General features: G+C 49.6%; 1 protein-coding gene across 4 annotated transcripts in view; it reads left to right on the top strand.

Annotated features, from left to right (window-relative positions):
- Positions 1-133: 133 nt before the first annotated feature.
- TXNDC16 (thioredoxin domain containing 16) overlaps positions 134-23569 on the top strand; it is a 35131-nt gene continuing 11695 nt past the window's right edge. For 3 of the 4 annotated variants that reach the window (XM_085060965.1, XM_085060963.1, XM_085060966.1), the window contains exons 1-16: positions 134-206; positions 629-880; positions 5740-5943; positions 6894-6976; positions 7718-7791; positions 8586-8660; positions 8976-9097; positions 9586-9676; positions 11116-11272; positions 12316-12482; positions 12807-12867; positions 14285-14432; positions 14908-15054; positions 15530-15589; positions 21259-21427; positions 21758-21894. In XM_085060965.1, coding sequence (XP_084917091.1) covers positions 5775-5943; positions 6894-6976; positions 7718-7791; positions 8586-8660; positions 8976-9097; positions 9586-9676; positions 11116-11272; positions 12316-12482; positions 12807-12867; positions 14285-14432; positions 14908-15054; positions 15530-15589; positions 21259-21427; positions 21758-21894 — 1660 coding nt within the window. In that variant the 5' untranslated portion in view covers positions 134-206; positions 629-880; positions 5740-5774. The remainder of the gene's footprint in view (positions 207-628; positions 881-5739; positions 5944-6893; positions 6977-7717; positions 7792-8585; positions 8661-8975; positions 9098-9585; positions 9677-11115; positions 11273-12315; positions 12483-12806; positions 12868-14284; positions 14433-14907; positions 15055-15529; positions 15590-21258; positions 21428-21757; positions 21895-23569) is intronic. The other variant, XM_085060964.1, reaches the window with a different exon arrangement.

Raw genomic sequence — 23569 nt, 5'->3', positions numbered from 1 at the left:
CCCGCTGATTTGAGGGGCGGCGGCGCGCGCTCCCCATTGGCAGCCCGCCGGCCCCGCCCCCCGCCGCGCCCATCCGCCGCGCCCATTGGTCAGCTCCGCCTGTCAATCACCCTCGCGACGCCCTCGCCGGGCCGCCGCTTTGCTTCTTGGGTTGGCGACGCCGCCTGCCCGCCATCCCTCCTTCCCTCCTTTGGGGGCGGTGAGCGGTGAGCAGGGAGAGAGAGGGACGGTGTGAGGGGAGAACGGGATGGGAAGGGAGAGAGAGGGACGGTGTGAGGGGAGAAAGGGATGGGGAGGGAGAGAGAGGTTCGGTATGAGGGGAAAAAGGGATGGGGAGGGAGAGAGAGGGACGGTATGAGGGGAGAACGAGATGGGGAAGGAGAGAGAGGTTCGGTATGAGGGGAGAAAGGGATGGGAAGGGAGAAGGGGGCGGCGAGGGATGAGAGAGGAGAAAGGGATGAGGATGGGGCTGGGAGGGGGGCGAAGGGATGAGAGGGGCGGTGAGGGGAGCGCTGGACACCCCGCGGGCAGAGTCGGGCTGCGGGCAGATCCCCACTGCAGGTCGGTCTGTGGCGGTGCGGGGATGTCCGGCTGTAGCTCACGGACTCTCTGTTCCCTGTGGATGCAGGCACAGCTCAGAGATCGCAGCCGGAGTGATCTCGGCTCCGGGTGGAGCTCTGGATAGCGAGAGGCCTCGCTCGGCTCAGGGATCCCAGCGCCCGGCTGGACAGACCCACCAGCCTTGGTTTGGGCATCCCTGGTTTTCCAGCAGTGTAGCCAAACCATCAGCCAGAGGGACAAGGGACACCTCGGGGCGGGATGATGTCCCAGCACGGCGGTGGAGGGATGAGGACATCGGCCTGAATGCTCGGGACACCAGGTAGGTGACAGCCCTAAGCCGTCCGGAGCTTGCATGCAGTGCCAGCTGCTTTCCAGGGGCTTTGGGGTCCCCAAGGAGAGACTGAATGGGGCAGCAGCGGTGGGTGATGCTGGTTCCACCAGGGAAGTGGTGGAGTTCAGCAGTGGTGATTCCAGCATGTGGTGATGCTGTCAGGGAAGGGGTGGATTTATCATGCCTGGAAATGTTCACAAACCGTTTGCATGTGGCTCCTGGGGACATGGGACAGTGGTGGGCTTGGCAGTGCTGGGGGAATGGTTGGACTTGATGGTCTTAGAGGTTTTTTCCAACCTAAATAGTTCCATGGTTCCATGCTGTGGGCTGTGCACGGGAATCAAAGTCCTTCTCTCCCAGCATGTCCTTCCTGCAGCCTTTGATAGCAAGCCAGACCCAGCTGCAGCTGCTAGGAAGTTGGACCTGGAAGTGAAAATGAAAGTGAAACTCTTCTGGAAGTGGCAGGATAAGGGGCAGTGTGGGAGCATCACTGCAAAAATCCAGTGACTGGGCAACAGGCTGGCATGCACTTGGATGTTTCCCAGAGAAGGATCTCTGTGTTTCAAGATGGTCCCACAGCTGCCCCTATAGGCTATAGGGAGATGGAATGGGTGGAAAGGGCCAGTAGTTCTTTCAGTTCCATAACTGCAGGTTCATCCCAAGGCTCTGGAGAAGCATCTCAGGTCTATTCCAACTCCAAATGCTGGGGATCTGCAATGTCTCCAGTTTACTCAAATCAGTTGTGTCCAAGAACTTGCCTTTGGAAAGTGTGAAAGTTGAGCCACCAAATTGAGTAGTGATAATGAACCTGTGATAATTATTGTGGGTTTGGGATAATTTACTTGTTGGCTATGTAGGAAAAGTCTGGAGCAGGGAAGGGAAGTGCGTAGTGAAAAATATGAAAAGTAATACAGTACCAGGTCATGGCTTGGTTTGGAAGGGACCTTTAAACTCATCCCATTCCATCCCTGTCATGGGCAGGGACACCTCCCACTATCCCATGCTTCTCCAAGCCCTGTCCAACCTGGCCTTGGACGCTTCCAGAGATGCAGGGGCAGCCACAGCTTCTCTGGGCACCCTGTGCCAGGGCTTCCCCACCCTCACAGGGAAGAATTCCTTCACACTATCCCATCTATCCCTGCCCTGTGGCACTGGAAAGCCATTCCCCAGTGGAGAATGGTTGGACTTGATGATCTTACAGGGTTTTTCCAATCTGAATGATTCTGTCATTTTTCTGGATCACCTAAAGGAAACTTGTTTGCACAGGCAAAAGTGCAGGAAGAGCCGTCAATGTTCTGCTCTGCCTTGCATTTTGGAGCAGCAGCAAGAGGGATATTTGTGCTGGGACATCCAGTCATGCTGGAGAGAGTGCCTCAGCTTCTGTAGCTAAAGGATTGAGTCAGCTCAACATGGATTTGGGGTCTGGTTTGTGTCCTCCCTGCCAGGAAATCTGGGAGAGCAGCACACTGGTGAAGTGCTGCCAGAAGGGCATGGAAGGCAAGTGAGAATCCTGCCAGGAAACTCTGCCAGCTGGATGTGGGGTGAATGTCCTGCTGCAAAGAGAGGCCTCATCTGGGTCAATCATCACAGGAGAACTTGAAATGACTCCATTTAGGAGCATCCTAAATGCTTGGGTTTAGGAGCATCTGCCTAGGGGGTTAAAACTTACCAGCTGAGGGCTCTGCAGGCTGGGAGAGGATGGAATGGGATAGAAGGAAGAGGGAGCAGCAGTGTAGTGTATTGATGGGGAGACACTGGAGATCCAGAGAAGCTGTGGCTGCCCCTGGATCCCTGGAAGTGTCCAAGGAGTCCCTTGGTTGGAAATTTGGTCTTTAAGGTCTCTTCCAACCCAAACCATTCTGGAATTCTGTGGTGATATTTGGACAAGACATAAAGGGTGAATTTTACATCACTGGCAATGAAGTCCAAGCTGGTGGTGTTTCCCTTGAGCCCCATGGGTGATGGAGATGCTACCAGCTGGCTTTGCATGCAGTCCATGATTCCAGTAGAGCACTGCTTCCTCCTTGTCTTGTGACTCTTAAATCCCAGCCCACAACACCCTCCTTTGGGGAAGTTCAGCTTCCTCAGTGATAAATCACACAGCTGAGGTCTGTGTGAGGAAAAGTGTCAGGGAAAGCAGCTGGGATCAGAGGAGATGCAGGAATCCCAGCCCATGGATTGCACTGCAGGATTCCCAAGCAAAACTGCTGTGGCACAAGCAATTTGTGCCCCCACAAGAGTTTGTGCTGGGTGTCTGTGTTTTGATTTCACTTTAGGTCATCTCCAGGGGCCTTAATCACCTTGCCTGGCTCTGAGTTGGAGTTATGACCATGGAAACATGACCCAGGCCTGGCATTCCATCAGTGCTGTGCTAGGCTGTCCCTTGTCCATGGGCTTAAGGTTTCCCAGCAGTGACACAGAGCTGGTTCACACATCCATGGTATTTTCACACCTCTCTGGCAATCCTGCAAGTGTCAGTGGTCCAGGGTTCTGGCTGTTTCCAGCCCTAGGGTGTTAATTTTCCATTCATGATGACAGAGGAAATGGCCTAAAAGCTGAATATTCAGGTCTGAATCGATGAGGAACAGAGGGAATCTGCTGGGCAGGATGGAGTGATGAGGAAGTGAGAGGAATTGAGCAGGGATAGGGTGAGCACATATTCCCAGGATCCTAGAATGGTTTGGGTTGGAAGGGACCTTAAAAGCTCATTTCCTTCCAACCCCCTGCCATGGGCAGGGACACCTTCCACTATCCAAGGTTGTTCCCAGCCCTGTCCAGGCTGGCCTTGGAGACTTCCAGGGATCCAGGGGCAGCCACAGCTTCTCTGGGCACTCTGTGCCAGAGCCTCACCACCCTCACAGGGAAGAATTCCTTCCCAATATCCCATCCATCCCTGCCCTGTGGCAGTGGGAAGCCATTCCCTGTGTCCTGTCCCTCCATCCCTCGTCCCCACTCCCTCTCCAGCTCTCCTGGTGCTCCTTTAGGCACTGGAAGGAACTCTGAGGTCTCCATGGAGGCTGGAGTTGTGTTTTAAACTGCTGGCACCTCCTGCAGGTATAATCCTGTGACATCTGTGAGTCCTTGGAGGCTGCTGCCCTTCCTTCCTTTGACAGTAAGCTCTCCCGTTTGACCTGGGCTCATTCCCACATGCCAGGACTGTGTTTATTTTTCCATCCTGCTGTAGCCAAGTTTGTCATTTAATAAACATCAGCCCCCCAGCCTGATCTCTGTCCCCTCTGTAAGCCAGGGGAACAGATGGGAGGGCATGGGACCAGAAATGCCTGACACTGCCCAAAGCTGGAAGGGCAAGAACTGGAGATTTTGAGATGAAAAGAAAAACATTAATGTGTTTCCAGCCCTGTTGTGCCTTCAGGCCTGATCCAAACCCCTCAGCTCTGGGAGAAGGAGCCTGTGAAGGCTGAGTGTGCCTGGATTTCACTAACTCCTCACTCCCAGAGCATGGCAGAGGGTTTTTCCCTGCTTGTTTTTGGAGTGTTTGCGCTTGGGTTGATCCCAGAGCAGCCGTGGTGAGCTGACAGCTCTGACAGGGTGTTGGAGGGAATGACAGTCCATGGACACAGGGCTGTTTGTTGAGGGAAGCAGCTGCAGCTCACAGTGCAAATTCTGCATGGATTCAGTTCCAGCTTTGTCCCTTTGTTGACCAGGGAGCAGCACAGACCAATCCCTGAGGAGCAGGCTGGGAGGGAATGGAGTGGGAAGAAGGTGGATTTTCATCCTGAGGGCTCTTTAACCTCCTCACATCATCTGCCATGGCTGAAGGGAGCAGTAGAATCACACAGTTCCAGGTTGGGTTGGGTTGGGAGGGACCTTAAAGACCATTTTTGTTCCATTCCAGGGACAGGGACACTTTCCACCCAAATCAATCTGTTCAGGAAAATTCACACTTATATATGTATTCTCTGTGGAAGCCAAGGTGGCTACTAAGTGGCAAAGTCAGTAGCCAGGAGCAGAGCAAATTTTCCTGAATTCTTGTCTGACTTATTGCTGTACATATTATTTAATCTGTTTTTAATTAATCCCTTAAAGGTTAAACTGTATAGAACTTCTGATCACAAGAGTAAAGAAAAAAATAACCCCAGCAGTATATATAAAAATAGCATCCATTTAAGTTACATAAATCCTTATAAATATAAGAGAGAAATCAGTTATTCTAGAAAAAAAAATAATTCAGAACATGTGTTCCTGAAGCACCAGCACCACATCCTCATGTTAAGGACTTCAGCTACAAAATCTTTATAAATATACCTGTAAAATTCTTCCTCACTCTGACCAGAAACAAGTGTCAGAAGATGCACATTTCTATTTTGCACTGCAACAGGAGCTCTCTTATTTGAATCTCAAATGGCCATCTGATTTTTTGGCAACCTCAGCAAACCCATCCCTTTGCAAACACCTTTCAGGGCCACATGAATTCTGTTGGCATCCTCAGAGCTTTTTAGGAGGAATGGAGGCAGTTTGGGTGGGGGTTTGTGGATGATGCTGTCACTGCTTGCTGCCTGTGCATGGAATTTTTGCTTGACTCAAAAGGAATCAAAAGGAGGGAAGAAAACCAACCCTAAGCTGGAAGCACTGAGGGTCTGTGCACTTGAAGGTGCCACTCAAGAGGGAAGAGAGTGGCCTCTGCTGTCCTCTTTGCAGTTGCCTGAGTCACCTGTGGATTGACTGACTAATTCATAATATCCTCAAGATGTTTGTGTCGTATTAACAATCATTTCCACAGTTGGAAATTATAGTCATATAACAGAGACTGAAACACAGAAACACCCCTATGTGTGTCTGTGTGTGTTTATGTACTATACCTATATATTTTTTATTTTTTCCCTCAGCTGTGACTCTCCTGTGCCTGTAGCTGGGATCAGCCATGTCAGCCCAAAAGGACAGATGGGTTTCTTCCTTGGTTTTCCTGCTCTTCTGTGCCTGCTCCATCCCAGGGAGTGGAAGTGCCAGCCTGCAGCAGGAGCTGAGCCCCCAGCACTATTTCAGTGGCTTGGAAGCTGGGAAAGCATCCCTGGCTTTTTTCACCCCCAGTGGTAAGTATTTAATGTGAATTTACATCAGCCTGGGGCTCAGCAAGGCTTGGGTGAGAGTGGAACAGTCACAGAGTCATGGAATGCTTTGGGTTGGAAGGGACCATGGGCAGGGACACTTCCACCATCCCAGGTTGCTCCAAGCCCTGTCCAAGCTGGCCTTGGACACTTCCAGAGATCCAGGGGCAGCCACAGCTCCTCTGGGCAACCTGTGCCAGGGCTTCACCACCCTCACAGCCAAGAATTCCTTCCCAATATCCCATCTAACCCTGCCCTGTGGAAGTGGAAAGCCATTTTTCCCTGTCACTCCATCCCTTTTAAAGAGTCTCTCCATCTTTCTTGTTGGCTCCTTCAGGCACTGGAAGGCTGTGCTTAGTTCACCCCAGAGCCTTCTATTTTCCAATTTCCTTCCCTTCAGGAGTGCTGCTCCATCCCTCTAATCAACTTGTGGCCCTCTTCAATGGAGAAGCAATTCTTGAGATTTTTCAACCCAAAGGGATTTTGAAGAGCTGGTCAAGCACTGTGTATGCACAGTTCCAAGTGCTCCTGACAGGCAGCGACCTCTTGGGATGGATTCTTTCCTGGCTGTGTCCTCAGGCATGGTCCTTCAAACATCTTCATTTATTTTCTGGATGATTTTCTGGAGGTACCATAGAGGAGAAAGCCAATTTCCTAAGGAATTGTCCCCTCAAAGGTATTATAGAAGACATTTCTCTTCCACAATACCTGCCAGGAAAAGGAGAATCCCTTCCATGCAGGAGAACTAAGTGCTGTCACGGGTTAGGAGGAGATCCTTGGCCTTGCTTTTGTTCTTCATGATCCCCAGATGTGATTTCTCAAAGCTATTAGTGTGGGCTGGGGCAGCAGCACAGCTCCCACGTCTCAGTGTGTGGCAGGAGAATGCTCCTCACCCTGAGGTCATCCAGAGGATTTTTTTTTTGTGTGTGTTTCAGTTTCTCCTGGTGCCCAGCCCTTCTTGGAGCAGATTGAGAGCTCAGCTGAGGCCCTCCAGGACTATGGCATTTCTGTGGTGAAGGTAAATGGGGCACAGGGAAGCTGCTGGACAGGGTGGAGTAAGGAGGAGGTGAGAGGAGATGAGAAGGGAAGGGATGAGCACTGATTTTTCATAGAATCATAAAATCACAGAACAGTTTGGGTTCAAAGGGACCTTAAAGTTCATCTAATTCCGACCTCTTCCATGGCCAGGGACACCTTCCACTATCCCAGATTACTCCAAGCCCCATCCAACCTGGCCTGGAACAATTCCAGGGATGGGGAATCCACAGCTTCTCTGGGCAGCCTGTTCCAGTGTCCATGTTCCGTGAGGGATGAGGTTGGTTCACTTCTTTTCAGCTCAATGCAATAAATATTTCATAAACAAAGGAGATTTTAGCTGAAATTTTATGCAGATTACGTGAGGGAATTACAAATTCAGGCAAGTGTAATTAGCCTCTAAGAAGTGCCTGTATGTATTTATATTTGGATTTATTTAGTTTCCTCCATCCACAGGCCAAGTTCAATAAGCAAGCACTGATCTGTCACTTTGAATATGCTGGGCAGATCATGGGGTCTTTTGATCCCATCTGACCCAAATCAGCAGGCTGAGCTGGAGAATTGAAGTACAAACTCCACTCCCCATCTCTGGTCTCCATTTTGGTGTATTTTCTCTCCCAGCTGCTTTGGAAAGGCTGGATTTACACTCTTGAATGGAAGAAAGCTGTTGGGTGTGTATAGCACTGTGGGGCTGAATCTGTAATTCCATTTGTTTTCTGTCTAGGTGAATTGTCCCAAAGAGGATGTCTCAAGATATTGTGGAAAAGAAAATGCATTAAGGAAAGCCTTCCTGTTCAGGTGAGGGAGATTTCTGGGCATTTTTTGGGATTTTCCTTGTTTGAAAGAAATGCTGTCAGCAATCAGAGATGTCTGAAGGGATGAGAGGAGCCATGAGGACAGCAGTGACTCACATAATTTAGCAAAAGATACCCCCAAAAATTCCAGCACAGGCAGAGGAGATGCTTTGTCCTCAGTGTGAAACCTCCCATATTGCCCCACATTCCTTGGAGCAGCAGAGGGATGAGCTGTGGAATGAAGCCACAGGAGAAATCCTCCATCAGTGTTCTCCTGTCCTTGTAGCCTTCCATCCCCAGAGTTACACTCAGAGCACAAGGTTTTGGGTCTAGTCCTAGAACGAAACACTTTTTGGTGCTCTCCCTGTTGGTGTGGGTAACTCCTCTGCCCTGGGTGGGAAGGTTCAGCTCTTGTCTCTTGTCAGCTGGAAGTTTCTCCACATATCAGCTCAGCTCTCATTGACTGTTGTACTGATAATTGTGGAATCCTTGAGGTTGGAAAAGACCTTTAAGATCATCAAGTCTAATAATTCCAAAGCCCTTTAAGATCATCTATCCAACCATTCCCCCAGCACTGCTGAGGCCACCATGTCCCCAACTGCAGCAGGAACTTGCTCAACCAATGCTACCTGGGCTTGAATGATTCCCAACTCAGATCAAAGGCATCCCAAGTGGTGTTCAACCCTTTCTCCATCATCCTCCCTATTTTTTCTGTGCCTGCCTTGGCTCCCTGTTCCAGTTGTGATCATGCAGTGAATCTCTCTCAGTTCCTTTGGTGACTCTCTCTTCCCTCCCCAGAGGAAACCGGCTGATCCGAGAGTTCCCCACCGATGCCCTGTTTGATGTGAACTCCATCGTTGCCAACGTTTTGTTGTAAGTCCAGACCACATCCTCCTCTCTGAAATCCTTCTCCTTTCTCTTCCCACTAAATGCCAGCCCCACGTGTTCCAGAGTTTGCTCTCAGCCAAGCAGGTTTGGCTTTGCTCCTCTCCTTGTTATGGTTTGACCCTTTTAAACCTTTTCCCCTGAGACAACTCACCGGCACACATCTGGGCACCTCCAGTTGGCTGTGAATCTCTAATCTGCCAGCAACAAGCTGGAGTTTTACCCTCTTTTTCCCATCATGGTTGTGTGGCTGCAAATTTACTCTTCAGCTGGTTGCTAAAGAGGTTTTTTCTGCCTCCTCAGTGCCCTGCTCTTTAATGAAGTTAAATACATCGAAACGCTGGCAGACCTTGAGAACACTGAGAATGTGTTGAAAGGGAAGTCCAACATGGTCTTTGCCTATGTACCAGCTACTGGGACAGCAGGTATGGCCATTCAGCTTTCCATCTTTGCTCTTTTCCTTTTTTAGTAAAATATCCAGGAGCTGAGTTTCTGACCCAAAATCCTGCAAATAGAAACCTGAAAACACCATCCAGCCACAGGATTTCTACTTCCACATATATTTGTTTCCAAGGGATCAGTTGCACCAGAAGAGTTTTGCTGGAAGCATAAGCCCTGAGAGATGGAGAGGGAAAGCAAGCCAGGGGTTGCTGTCTTAAAAATAAATAAATCCCTGGGCAGATCTGTGGCTCTGCAGTGGAATGGATTCACAAACAGCACCTGTTTGCTGGGGATCAGGAATGGCATCCAGCTCCAGTTGCTCACTGCCCTCCACAGTTTGCCTTCAGACAGACTCTGTGACATTGTACTGAGAGTTTCTGAAAGCCTGGGAATTGATATTTAGACCTGGGAAGGATGGAACAGGAGATGTGGAGGGAGCAGAGCTGAGTTCACCTTGATTTTCCCTTTGCAGAGCACAGAGCTGTGATGGAGGCAGCATTTGTCTATGGGAACATCCACCAGTTTGTCCTGACAACTGAGGCAGCACTGCTGAAAGCCACCAGGTATGTCCATCCAAACACACCTTCCCATCATGGAGAGCTGCTTCCCTGCACTGTCTGCCTCACTCCTGGTGTCTCAAATTCCCATATCACCTCTGGGATGGCATTAGGATGTTGTGCCAAGGGTGGGCAGTCAGATCTCTGTGCCTTTTTCAAAGGCAGCTGCTGCTTGTGTTCCTGGCTTTGGAGTAGCTTTGTGGCTGTATTGGGTGGAATTTCACAGGAGAAGAGCTCCCTGTCTCCTCTCCGTGGCTGATGGATCAAACTGAATTTTAATACTGAAGCCTTAAAACCTTCTGGCTCTGCACAACTCCCTGACAGGAGGGGACAGCCAGGTATGGGGTCAGCTCTGCTCCAGGGAACAGGGACAGGACAAGGGGAAATGGCCTCAGGCTGTGCCAGGGGAGGTTTGGATTGGATATTAGGGAAAATACCTTCTCTGAAAGGGTTGTGATGTGTCAGAACAGCTGCCCAGGGCAATGGTGGAGTCCCCATCCCTGGAAGTGATCAAAAAGCCCTGTGGATGTGGCACTTGGGGACATGGGGCAGTGGTGGCCTTGGCAGTGCTGGGGGAATGGTCGGACTCGATAATCTTGGACGATTTTTCCAGCATTACCAATTCCATAACGATTTCCCTGGAATTTTGTCTCAGGTGACACTAGGGACACTAGGATGTCCCTTCCCGAGGTGCCATCCCATCCTTGCAGGGTGTCAGGGAAATGTGCTGTGGCTCCCACTAGATGGCACGGTTGTCATTGCACAGGAATTGCCTGAATTCTCCTTCAAGCAGCGCTGCCACCTCCTGAGCTGGGCAAATGGTGGGAGCTTCGATTTGAGGTCTTAATATTGCATTCTGCCCTTCCATAGAGAGCTCTTAAATCCCTGTCCAAAGAAGGTGATCCCTGTTTTATCAGGTCACCCTGTTTAAGTGAATGGGTGCTTCAGAAAAGGAAAATGACTTCCCAAAGTTCACCACAGGCCAGCAGCAGTGATGGTGTCACTGCTAACCAGGGACACCTTCCACTGTCCCAACCTGCTCCAAACCCTGTCCAACCTGGCCTTGGAGACTTCCAGGGATGGAGCAGCCACAGCTTCTCTGGGCAGCCTGTGCCAGGGCCTCAGCACCCTCACAGGGAAGGATTTCATCCCAATATCCCATCTCTCCCTGCCCTCTGGCAGTGGGAAGCCATTCCCCTTTGTTCTGTCCCTCCATCCCTTGTCCCAAGTGCCTCTCCAGCTCTCCTGGAGCTCCTTTAAGTACTGGAAAGGGCTCTGAGGCCTCCATGGAACCTTTTTGTCTCCAGGCTTCTCTCCCAGCCTCTTCCACAACCCTGCCAAACCATGAACTTGAGGATCATCTATGAAACTTATCAGCAAACCTGGTCCTTCTGTCAGGGCACTTTGAGCCCTGCTCAGGGTGGGTTTTGTTTCCTCTCTCACAGCCATGATGACCCTGATGTCACCTCTGCCCAGCTGTTGTTCTGCCACTGCCAGCAGGCCACAGATCCAGCCCAGCCCTGCAGGAGGACAGCCCTGGGACAGCCCCTGACCCTTCTCAACATCCACAGGCACCTCAAGCTCATGGGGGCTCCTTTGGTGGTAGGACTGGGAAGGAGGAGCTGCTGGGGCAGTGGGCAGGAGGGCAGGGAGGGATGTGAGAGCAGAGAGAAGGGCTGAGCATGAGAATCTGCCCCTTCCAGTGGGTCCAAACACAGAACAGGCATCACCTGGTCCAGCTGCCTCACCAATTCAGGGCTGGCCAAAATGTAAATAAATTAGTGAGGGCATTTTTAAAATGAGTCTTAAGCACTGACCAACTTGATATGAAACTTGTTCCAGTGTTTGACCATGCTCTTGGTAAAGAGACCTTCCTAAGAGGAGGTTCTGTCTAAACCTCCCCTGATGCAGCTTTGAACCATTTCCACATGTTCTATCCCTGGATACACTGGAGACATCGGTGTTTCCCTCTCCACATCCCCTCAGGAAGCTGTGGAGAGCAATGGGGTCATCACTCACCCTCCTTTTCTCCAAACTAGGCAACCCCAAAATCCTCAGCTGCTCCTGTAGCCTCCCTGCAGGAATTTCAGCACCCTGTGGCATTTGATCTCAGTCCTCATGCCTTGGTGATCACAAGGGACAGGAGTTTCCTTTCTATTTCCTTCTTCCAGGGGGCAGAAAACTCCAACAGCCTCCTGTTCCCCCTGCTCATCCAAAAGAATGAATGGATGAGCTGGGAAGTTCCTCCTTCAGCCATTTCCCTGAATTTGGCCCATGGAGGGAAGGCACTGCACCAAGCACCTCAGTGCTGTCATGAAACAGCATGTCCAAGGCAGGAAGGGAAGGATTCCAGCTCTGGCATGTTGTGGCTGGGATTTTCAAACTGCCCCAGGGAATGGATGCCAGGTGAATAAAACTGATGGAGATTTGACATGTGGAGTTGCTAAGCCACAAAAAACATGCAAAATAAAGCCCAGGTTTTGAACAGAGAAGGTCATGACATGTTGGAACAGTTTAACTGGGGTTGTGTGGGTTCTGCTTCAATGGATGTTTTAGAATTGGGGTTGGAAGCTTTTTCCTGCTGATTTCTGTGGCTGGGGAAGAGCTGAGGTACTTCCAACAGCACAACCCTGTGTGTTCTCCAGACAGAAGTTGCTGAGGACCCCGAGAAGATCTCCACTGTTCACTTGCAGCTTGGGCTGCCCCTGGTGTTCATCCTGAGCCAGAGAGAGACCTATGAGGCTGACAGGAGGACAGCAGAGTTTGTGGCCTGGCAGCTCTTGGGGAAAGCAGGAGTTGCCCTTCTGTCCAGGTATTTCTCTCAGGTGTTTTGGGATTCTGCTTGCTTTTTGGTGGGGTTTCTGAGCTTGGTTACCCCAGCTGCAGGATGGCAGGCACTGGACTCAATCACACTTGGATGGGAGGCTAAAGGAGTAAAACCTCCTGTGAGGGTGTCACATTTAAGGACTTGTCCAGAATGAGATTACTTTGGAAGTGTTGCTGGCTTAAAAGTGGAAAAATATTCAGACTAAGAGAAATTTTGGACAGGAAACTTAGCACTGGTAGAATTAAGGGCAGAAAGAGGCGGGGTGACCTTCCATGTCACACCATCTAATGTTGACTTTGTGTTTTGAAGGGACCTCGTAGATCTGAACGTTCTGCATCGATCAAACGTCGCCCTGAAGACACCAGAGGAGGTTGGATGCTGGATTTCTTTGTTGGACAACTCTTACTGCCCTGCCTGGGCATGATGCTCTGGAGGGGTGGTGGGGTGTTGGTGATCTCTGTTATTATTTGGCAGAATTCCCTGAAGCTCAAGGGGGAAGTGTCTTTCCCAAGTTGTACACATGTGTGCAACAGGTTATCCAGAGAATCCTGGATATCCCATCCCTGGAAATGTTCCAGGCCAGGTTGGATGGGGCTTGGAACAACCTGGGATAGTGAAAGGTGTCCCTGCCCATGGCAGGGGATGGAACTGGATGATCTTTAATGTCCCTTCCATGATACCATGATTTGGGACTTCTTGAGTTTGGTGCTGCAGAGTGATTGTGCCTGCTGGGAAAGAGAAAATACTGAGTTTATTTTGGGTTCAAAACATAGAGTGACTTCTTTACACCTCAGGGCAACACGGGGTGTACATCCAAATGCAAATTCCCCAAAGATCTGGACTTCTCCAGGCCTTGGGAAAGGTGTCAAAAGATGGGAGACGGAATGAGTGTGAAAAGAAGAGCAAAATCAACCCAAGGTCTGTGCTGAGCTGATGTAACCCAATGCCTCTGGCAATGATCTGGGAAGAGGGCAGGGTGTGAGTGAAATGAGGCTGATCAAGATGAATTAAACTCAGGAGGGACCTGACCCAGCTTGTGAGGCAAGCTGGAATTTGGTGCTGGCAGATGCCAGGGAACACACGATGCCCCAGATTACCTGACCTGTCACACTTGTGATTGCAGAGCTGCAGGATCAGACCTGAGCATGCCCTGAGGGCTTCCCATGGCCTGCTGAGAGATGAGCACATTGGGTGGCTGCTCTGAGTGCCCCTGGGAGGTGCCAGCACTTTGTCATTTCTCAGCCCCTGATAAACTTTCCATTTTCTCTCAATATTGTCTGAGCCAGTGCCAACACCGGTTTTAAACTGACAAAGTGTCATTTCTTTATCTCGTGGCTGAGCTCCATGAGATAAAGGATTTCTTGTGCTGGTTTCCCAGGCTGTGATGGGCTGCTCAGCCCAGCCTGACCCCTTTTAATGAGGGGATGTCCAAGTGGCACCTGTACCTCCCTGCTCTCCTTGGCCACTGGCATTTTCCTTGCAGTGCTGGATCTATGTTAAGTTGCTGGGAGGTGGAGCTGCTGTTCATTTTCACCACAGCATCCCTCATAGCCACATTTACCTCCTCCCAAGGAAACATCAGCCTGGAGTGAGAAAAACTTATACACAGGAGAAATTGGGCCAAAGAAACACAACCCAGACATTGCCCTGTTTGGCAGCTTCAGGGATCTGTGACAATATCCCAAAAATAAGGAGTTGGGAGATGGTTCTCCATCAGCCTTGAGTTTGGTCTGCAGACAGAATAAACAGAGGGTGATGTGCTCCCACTGATTTATTGTTTTCCTTAGGGAATGCCAATCCAATACTTAGTCTTGGAAGACACTGATGAAGTTGTAACCCTGGTGGAAGACAAGAACAAGGTCAAACAAATCCAGGAGGATGAGCAGCAGGAGGAGGAGGAGGAAGATGAGGATGAGAATGAGAATAACAATCAAGGTGTGCAATTAATCAGTGAAAAGCTGATTGTCATCAGACAGAACATGCAATCAGCATCAGACACCTGTTAAAGCAGTAGGGAACACTTGCAAACCAACACAGTCACTTCATGGTGGCCACAAAGTGGCTCTTCCATTCTCTGAGATCACTGGAATATGACAGATCTAATTTTTAGGGGAAACACCAGGGAGAAAAATCAGAGCTGTTAGAGGAACAGTTGCAGTGTGAGGGACAGGAATGCTTGTGCTTGGATGCTCCAGCTCCAAAGGTGTGGGGGGTTAAATTGCACCCAGCACTGTCCTCTGCAAGCAGCTGGAGAGCCTCAGAATTATCCATCCCTTTGGAAGGGTTGGAGATCTGGTTTTGGAAGAGCAGACCAGCCTTGCCTCCTCCAGGGAGAAACAAAATCACGTGCTGGGCTGGCCCAGGGGGTGCAGTTCCCCCTGCCCTGGGCACATCTGTGGGTTCCTTGCAGATATCCAGGATGACCAGGTGGTGGAAGCAGTTTCCAGGGACAAGAAGCGAGAGCTGCCCCTGGAGCAGATCCTTGTCCTGACAGAGGAGAACTTCCACTCTTCCCTCTCAGAGGCTGCCCAGACTGTGGTGCTGTTTTATGCCAGTTGTGAGTATGAAATGGGGCCTGGCTGTCCCTTCTCCAACTTTGGGATGCTCCCCATGTTTTTCATGGTCCTGGAGAGATCCTGGAGGCAAGTTTTGACTATAAATCCGTGCCACATCCTGCCCTGTGGGCACTGATAACAATCAGATTCAATCACTTCTTCTCACTGGCTGATCACAGCAGATAGCAATGTTCAGAGATTTTTAATCTTCAATTTATAGGGAAAAAATGTGGGAGAAGAGGGGAAATTAAGATGGCATGGACTCATGGAATAGCCTGGACAGCCTGGGTGCTGTCTGCTGAAGCATAAAAAAGCAGAAGTATAAAGCTCAATTTTCTGTATTTTTTTCAAATCTTACAGAACTTGAAACACCTGGGGATGTAGAGAATCATAAAGTGCCATTGTCAGGGAGCAAGGTGGGGCTGGCTGTCACCTGGCTGTCCCTCAGGGCTGTGTTTCCCCTCTGCTGTGTTCCAGGGGAAGCTGTGTCCCTGGCAGTGCTGCGCTCTTACTCCGAGGTGGCTGCTCACCTGAAGGGTAAGGAATCCCTGGGTTCAGGGCTTTAACTGCTCCATTGATGGTACCTCACTCCCTCACCTGGAATACACTCATTTTTCCCCTTCAAACTTTCAAGGAAGTCATATCCACACCAGGTTGTTCAGGAACAATCTTTTGTATCTTATTTAGGGATCTATGCAGAATCTCTTCTCCCAGGGAACAAGGGACAGGACAAGAGGAGATGGCTTCAAGTTGCACCAGGAGAGGTTTAGTTTGGATATTAGGGAAAAGTTCTTCGTGGAAAGGGTTGTCCAGCCCTGACACAGCTGCCCAGGGCAGTGGTGGAGTCCCCATCCCTGGGAGAGATTTAAAATCCATGTGGATTTGGCACTTGGGTCTTGGCAGTGCTGGGAGAACCATTGGACTCTATGATCTTGGAGGGCTTTTCCAACCTGAACAATTCCATGATTCTTTAATTCCAGATGCCTTATCCCTAGAAAATTCCAGGCCAGGTTGGATGGGTGGAAGGTGTTCCTGCCCTGGCCCAGGAGATGCCCTACATGCTGCATCAATGTGCTGGGTGGCACCTCAGCTCTCCTGAAAAAAGCAGTTGTGATTATCCCTGGCTTTGGAGAAAATCAGGGCAGACAGGTGAGGGCAGGTCCAGATGCAGTGGGCAGGATGGTGTTGGAGAATTTGCAAGGATGGTGCCTCCAGGGCTCAGTTATGTGGGAATTCTCCCAGGTGGCCACAGAACTCCATAAATAACACATGATGGTGAACAATCAGCAGCACTCAGCGACAGCACATCAGGGAATCTGGGAGCAAAGGCACCAGGGAGAGATCCTCCAGGAGAGTCTGTGCAGTGAGAGGCCCACATTCAGGCCTTCAGCCCCATCCCACTCTGGTTTGTGGAGAGAGGTGGATTTATACATGAGCTGAATCTCTTCCTGAGGTGCCTTTTTCTGCCCTTGGCTGCAGGGGACACTGAGGTGGCTTCATCCCACTGCAGACCAGTGGGGAAGTGGTATGGATCTGGGTGAGAGCTATTCCAGCACCTCTGGAGTTGCCTTCTCCTAGTTTTTTTTCTCCATCAAGGCTCATTTTTCCTGGTGCTGGCAGTCCCCTGGCACTGGGCACCATATCCTGCAGGATTCAGCAATGGGGATGTGTATGGAAACCCCACAGTTTTCTGGGAAGCAGCTGCAATGGGATTTGCTTAAAAGAAGCTCTCCTGGGAGTGCTGCAGACAGTGCTGTGGGCTGGAGGAAAGCAGCTCTGCATTCATGGTTTGCATGAAGGGAAAGTCACCAGCAGCTTTGATCTGGACTGAAATCCCAGGAATAAACAGGAAGAGTCAGGGGAGGTTGTTGTTGTTGTTGTTAGAGATATTGAGGTTGTTGGTGGTTTGGGGTTTCTTTTGGACTTCTCCAGCAGCCAGACCAGCTGAAGGAGCAACCTGGATAGTCTGTGGGTAAAACCTGACTTCTTCTCAAGCCAGTGGCCAAACCTTGGTGGGTTCAGCCCAGCCAGGGTTTCACCGTGTGTGTTCTGAGCCATCTGATAACAATCCCTGGGCAGGGAAGCAGCCACAGACAGATCCTCAACAGAGATCATGAACTGACTGGGGTCAGGGCCTTTCCTCTGTGATCACTGAGGTCCCTCCAAAGACTCCCAGGCCAGATGTGACCCTGTGGAGTAACTCCAGTCTGATTTCTCTGCCATGACCTCAGCAGACACAGAACAGCTGCATTAGTGGATCTGGAGATCCTTTTGAAGGAGCCTCAGGGAACTGGGAGAAGCAGCTACAGAGGAGCTGGAAAACCTCAGGATGCTGTTCCCTGGGCTCTCAGTGATGGCTGGATCAGGAAGAATACCTTGAGCTGTGCAGGACTGAGAATAAAACATGGGGTATGGCTAGGGACCTCAAAGCTCCCCAGGAGTGCTGGTATTCCTGCCTACTCCGGGGTGGAGCTTTCTTCCCGAGGGCTGGGAAGCCACAAGCAGCTGTCTGAGGAGTGAATCACCCCTGCTGCAGGCACATTTTGAGTTGCCAGAACCAGGTCCTGCTCCTCATGTCAATTCTTTGTGCAGAATGGCACTGAGAATAGGCCATGTGTGCTCCAACACAGCGGGAATGGGGGAGGCTGGAGACTGGAATGACCCTGTGAGTCATCCCATAACAGATGCTCAGCAGATCCTCACCAAATGAAGTTTACAGCCCTCAAGTGTTCTCACTTTGTTGAGAGATCCAGGAGACAAAGAGGAGAATCCCTGCCTTGCTGAACTTTTTCTTGGAGCAAGGATGTGCCATTCCCAGTCCCACTGGGGCTCACTGCTGCACCTCTAGTTTGCTTTTGCAAGATGGGAATTTTTGGAAGGGTTAAAGAGCAGAGGATGTGAAGGTGAAGCAGTGCTGAGCATTTCTTGAGTGTGTCATTGGCCTTTTTTTGCAAAGAAGAGAGGAAATCAATATCTGATCAGAGCAATATATTGTGATGAAGAAATAGTTCTGTTTCCCTCCCCAGTGCTCATGGGACCTTCCTGACCAGGAACTCACAGGGGGTGAAGTTGTAGCTCAAAGGCAGGAAAATCAGCTGCATGATTTAGCAATGGATATCCATGGAATGTAACTCTGAAGTGAGGATTTAGGAGTTCATTGTGTGATGTTTTCTGGGTAGTTGTTTCCCATTCTGTGTTGGATTCTCCCTCTTGAAGTGCAGTACTTCATACCTAACTTCTCTTTCATGTTGTTGCCTCTGGAACACTCTTTGAGTGAGTTGGTTTTTTCTTAAATACAATCATGGAATTGTTTAGGTTGGAAAAGCCGTCTAAGAAGTCCAATTCTTCCCCCAGCACTGCTAAGGCCACCAGTGCCCCATGTCCCCAAGTGCCACATCCACGGGGCTTTTAAATCTCTCCAGGGATGGGGACTCTGCACTGCTCTGGGCAGCTGTGCCAGGGCTGGACAACCCTTCAGGAAGAAATTTTCCCTAATATCCAATCTAAATCTCCCCTGGCACAATTTGAGGCTGTTCCCTCTCATCCTGTCCTGATGGGGCTCCTTCAGAGCACATGGTAGATAATTCCCTGAACTAATATCCAAACACTAAAATTCACATTTGAAGGACCTTCAAGCAGCCTCACAATTCGATTTTAACAGGACATCAAAGTCCCATTTACATGGAATTGTTTTCCAGAGTTGGGCAAGACACAAGATGATGTGGTAAGAGATGATGGGAACCAGCTATACTGCATCAGAGGTGTGAAGTAAATCTGAGGTCAGGCTTTCAGTTGGAGATCTTTGGAATGACACAAACCATTTCTGCTCTCACAGAGTGTTTGGACAATTCCAAACATTGTCTGAGTGGATTTGCAGGCCCTTTGCTCGTGCTGCTTCCTGCTTTTTCTGCACAAGTTTGCACGAGTTTGACCCAAGACTGAGCAGCAGCAAACTCCTTGTGTGAGCTGCAGTGCAGAACCTGAAATGAAAATTGTAGAAAATGGTTCTGTAGAGATGCCTTGGCCTTCCCTGGCAGCTACATTTCCAACCTGTGAACAAAATCCTTCCACAGCTTCAATCCCAGCATGGTTTGGGATGGAAGGGACCTTAAAGCCCATCTCATTTCACCTCTTGCCATGGGTAGAGACACCTTCCACTATCCCAGCTTGCTCCAAGCCCTGTCCAGCCTGGCCTTGGACACTTCCAGGGATGAGATGGGAGTCCACAGCCTCTCTGGGCAACCAGAATGTGTGCAACACTCAGCTGTGCTCAGTGCTCAGTAATTTGTTTTAATATTTGGTCAGCCTTGGCATGGCTTGTTGCTTGACCCTGCCCAGTGATCTCACTGCCCCCTCCAGAGCAGATTTGAAATCAGTTTGATTTTATTGTTTCTCTCTTACTGGCAATTTCCAGGCAAAGCTTCACTGGGTTTTTTTCTCAGGAGGGAAGTCTTTCAAACTGCTCCAGATTCTCATTGCTTAAGCCTTTCCAAAAACATGTTTCCAAAAACGTGACTTGCTGGGCTCTGCAGAGGTTTCACCAGGACACAAGAACATAATTTTCCCCCCATGGCCTGCAGATGCTGTTGAGAGTTCATCCCTTTCCTGCAGCACTGGTGGTGCCTTTGCATCTTGCTTCTCCTCATGGAATGCTGCTGTCCTTACACTTGGCCCTTCAAATTGCTTTCTGCTCTCCTGGGCTTGGGATCAAAGCCACACTGAATGTGTTTTATTCCATCAGCCAGGCCTTTAATGAAAACAGTGATCAAAATCAATCCCAGGATGGGGAGAGAAGCTTGGCTGGTTTGAACTGTTCTCTTAAGAAATCCTCATCATCTCCCCAACCCTGGTTTCTGAAGGACTCTTTGCCTTGGTCTGCCTCCATGTGTGTACTTGTCTGTAGGTTGCATCCCATCTTTCCCATGCAGCTGTTGAACCCTCTTCAAAGAAATTTAGGGAAGGAGTGAAGATTTCTGAGATAGGACATTCCTGCCATGGGTATGGACAACTGCACACAGTCCTTGGTCAAACCCCTGAGGCAGCTCAGGCCAGGCTGGAGGCCAAGGGAAGAGAGAGTGAAGCTGGTGATGCTTTAGGTCAGGATTTAGGTCAGGCTTAGCCATGGAGCAGCAGCAGCCTTTGCTGGGCTTCATCCAGCCCAGAGATGAAGGAAAGGTTGATAAAGTCCCTGGAAGTGTCCAAGGCCAGGTTAGACAGGGCTTGGAGCAGCCTGGGATAGTGGAAGATGTCCCTGCCCATGGCAGGGGGTGGAATGAGATGATCTTTGAGGTCTCTTCCAACCCAAACCATGCTGTGATTCCATGATTCTCTGATGAAGGAAATGCTGGAGTTGCACAGATCTTGAGCTCATGGAGAGCAAGCAGGGAACCAACCTTCACTGGTTTCACTTCTTACCACTCCCTGCATTGGTGAGACCCATCAAAAGCCTTTTTAGGACATTTCCCAGGACCCACAGTTGCACTGTGCTCTGTCATTCCCAAGTGCTCTTCCTTTCCCACTCCCCTTACTTGTGAGACACTTTGTTAAGGTCCTGCAGGTGTCTGCTGGTGGCTTGGGGGGGATCACAGAAAATCCTGAGTTGGAAGGGATCCACAAGGGTTACCAACTCTTGGCTGTGCTCAGAGCACCCCAACAATCCCACAACCCCAACAATGAGAGGAATTCCAGTAGCCTGTGGTATTTTATCCCTTACATCCCCTTTAACTGCTCTGTGTGCATTTGGCTTCGAGCTTGAGGTAGAACAGACATTTTTCAATATTGAGCACCTCAATAAATGCAAAAACCTTGGCTGCATCCTCCTCCTCCATGCCAAGCTTTGTCTTCCCTCTTTCCTGTAAGTGAGTTGCCTGCATTATTTCTTTCTCTTGGCCTTATTCCTAAGGTATTTCCAGTACCTTTCCTGGCTGCCTTTTAAGCTCCTGGACAGTTGCCTCAGGATTTCGTGGTGTCCTTTGGAGTCACCAGCCAGATGTGAATGTCTCTGGGAATGAGTGATTTCTAGAGGGAGATGGGCTGTACTCAAAGGGATTGTGTATTTAGGGTTGGATTTTGAGATTTCTGGCAGCATTAATACAAATATATACAATAATATCCACCGACCTAATAAAAAGCTCTATTTTCCAACCTATTTATTTTTATTTTTAGTTTTTCATATATCATTCATGTGTATTTATTTTCCACTCTAGGAACCCTGGGGGTTTTGCTGTCCAGAGTGAACTGCTGGGACTGGCCTGGCCTTTGCTCCCAGGAGAATGTCACCCAGTTCCCTACCCTGAGGATTTACAAGGAGGGACAGCAATCAGTGACATACGATGGCATGTGGGGAACCGAAGAGCTGAGCAGCTTCATCCTGCTGTGAGTGACAAATCCCCATGGGGTGACACTGTCACACCTGCCACATCCTGCTGTCACCATCTCTGGTTTATGCTGGAATTCCTTCTTGGTTATTTTTAATGGGGATCCCAAGGATCTCAGCGCAGCCACTTTGGCTCAGGCTCTTCTCTTTTCCCTAACCACCTCCAGTGCCTCTCTGTGGATAAACTTTGTCCTTCCTATAATTTTTGTCTCTATTGAGGTGTCACACTTGTCCCATTAGGCTGGGACCTCACTGGATTGAGGTCGTCCTCTCGTCCCTTCATCCCAGAAGAAGACAACAGCCCAGGTTATTTCTCTGCCTTTCCCCAGGAGCAGAATTCCCTGCCCGCTGAAGCTGACCACGATGGATGAAGCAGAAGGATATTTAAGAGGAGAATTTCCAGCTGAGCTGTCCTCCCATCCCCACACCTCACTCCTGGGAGTATTTAGCACATCCTCCAGAGAAGGTTTGTTGGTATTGGTGGGTTAAGCACTCTCCAGCTTCATTCCTGGTGGGACAGGAGTGCTTCCAGCTGCTTGGAAGTTCACAAGACAGCTGCCTGGCACTGCTTTGGTCAGTTTTACAGTGAGAGGTAGTTGTAGGCTAGTATTAAATTCCCTCTCTAGTATTAAATTCCTCCCTTCAAAGTAGTTCTAGGCTGGCATTAAATTCCCTCTCAACCTTTGATTTAGCCCAGATCCATCAGCCTCTTCTAACAGACACAGCATATTCTTCCTTAAAGAAAACCCTGTTGGGTTGATAATTATCTTGCTGACTTCTGAAAAAGTGCTGTTCCAGTCCTTGTGACACACAACCTTTATGTTTTAAAAAGCACAACAGGAATAAGGTAAAATACAAGTTTCTTGCTTCAAAAGGAATGAAATGTGGATAACTCAGTGAAATCCACTTGTGGATTTTGAAGGAGGTGGATATAGAAATGCAATATATTAACAAGGGAGAGGGAATAAAGGCAGTTTGGAAAGGGAGCATCACACTGTGCTTCAGGCATATCACAGAATCATGGAATGGTTTGGGTTGGAAGGGACATTAAAGATCATCCTATTTCACCCCCTGCCATGGGCAGGGACACCTTCCACTATCCCAGGCTGCTCCATGCCCTGTCCAACCTGGCCTTGGACACATCCAGGGGCAGCCACAGCTTCTCTGGGCAACCTGTGCCAGGACCTCACAGCTGGGAGCTGAGATCTTCCAACCCCACAGACTCTCAGTTGCCAGCTTCTCCTGGGAATTCCTACCTTACAAAAGGGAGAGCTTTCTGATCTTGCTTAAGCTCAAACTTTCAGACTATTTTTCATTTTAAAGCTCCCTTGTTTAAACTTTGGTTTCATGCAAACCAAGCTATGTTCTCACATGAGGGGGTCCAGAGAGAAGAGGTAAGAACAAGACAGAATGTCTGGAACCAACTGGAAAGCACTTGGGCAGTGTTCCCTGAACCAGCTGACAGCCAATTCCCTGCCTTCCTCTGGAGCATCTATTTTGATAAATATAGCAGGAAATTGTGCTGATCCCAAAAAACCTTTAGTCCAGCCCAGAGAAGCTGTGGCTCCCCCATCCCTGGCCAGGCTGGATGAGGCTTGGAGCAGCCTGGGACAGTGAAAGGTGTCCTTGCCCATGGCAGAGGTTTGGAACTGGATGAGCTTTCAGGTCTTTTCTAACCCAAACCATTCTGGGATTCTACAGAGAAGTTGTTCATTTCCTTCCATGCAAACAAGAGCCTTGGAGGTCTCCAGACAGCTCTTTGTGGATCCTGTAGGATTGCCTCTTCCCTCAGGGCACATTCCATCTGCAATCCACAATGGCACCCACAGTCTGGGGTAGTTCAGCCACAAGGAGATGAAATGCAGGATGTCTTTTCCACCCTCGGTTTCCTGGAGCTGTGATGCAGAGCAGCCTGAGGGAGCAGAAACCTGGAGCCAGCTGTTCCAGCACCAAACCAGGCTGGAGTCAGGAAAACCACATTGTTCCTCTTACCAACCTGCAGACTTATCTGGAATTCCCACTCATTTTCTCACGGCAGAATTCCTGCTCTAACCCAGAGCAGTGGTGCACTGTGTCATGGCCATTTCTAGGGAACTCAAACGGAGCAATGAAATGTCCTGCTAAACAAATCCCTGGATGTT

This window comes from Lichenostomus cassidix, chromosome 5, assembly GCF_008360975.1.
Source record: "Lichenostomus cassidix isolate B80296 chromosome 5, HeHo_3.0, whole genome shotgun sequence".
Taxonomy (NCBI): domain Eukaryota; kingdom Metazoa; phylum Chordata; class Aves; order Passeriformes; family Meliphagidae; genus Lichenostomus; species Lichenostomus cassidix.
This window is presented reverse-complemented; position numbering and strand designations above follow the sequence as displayed.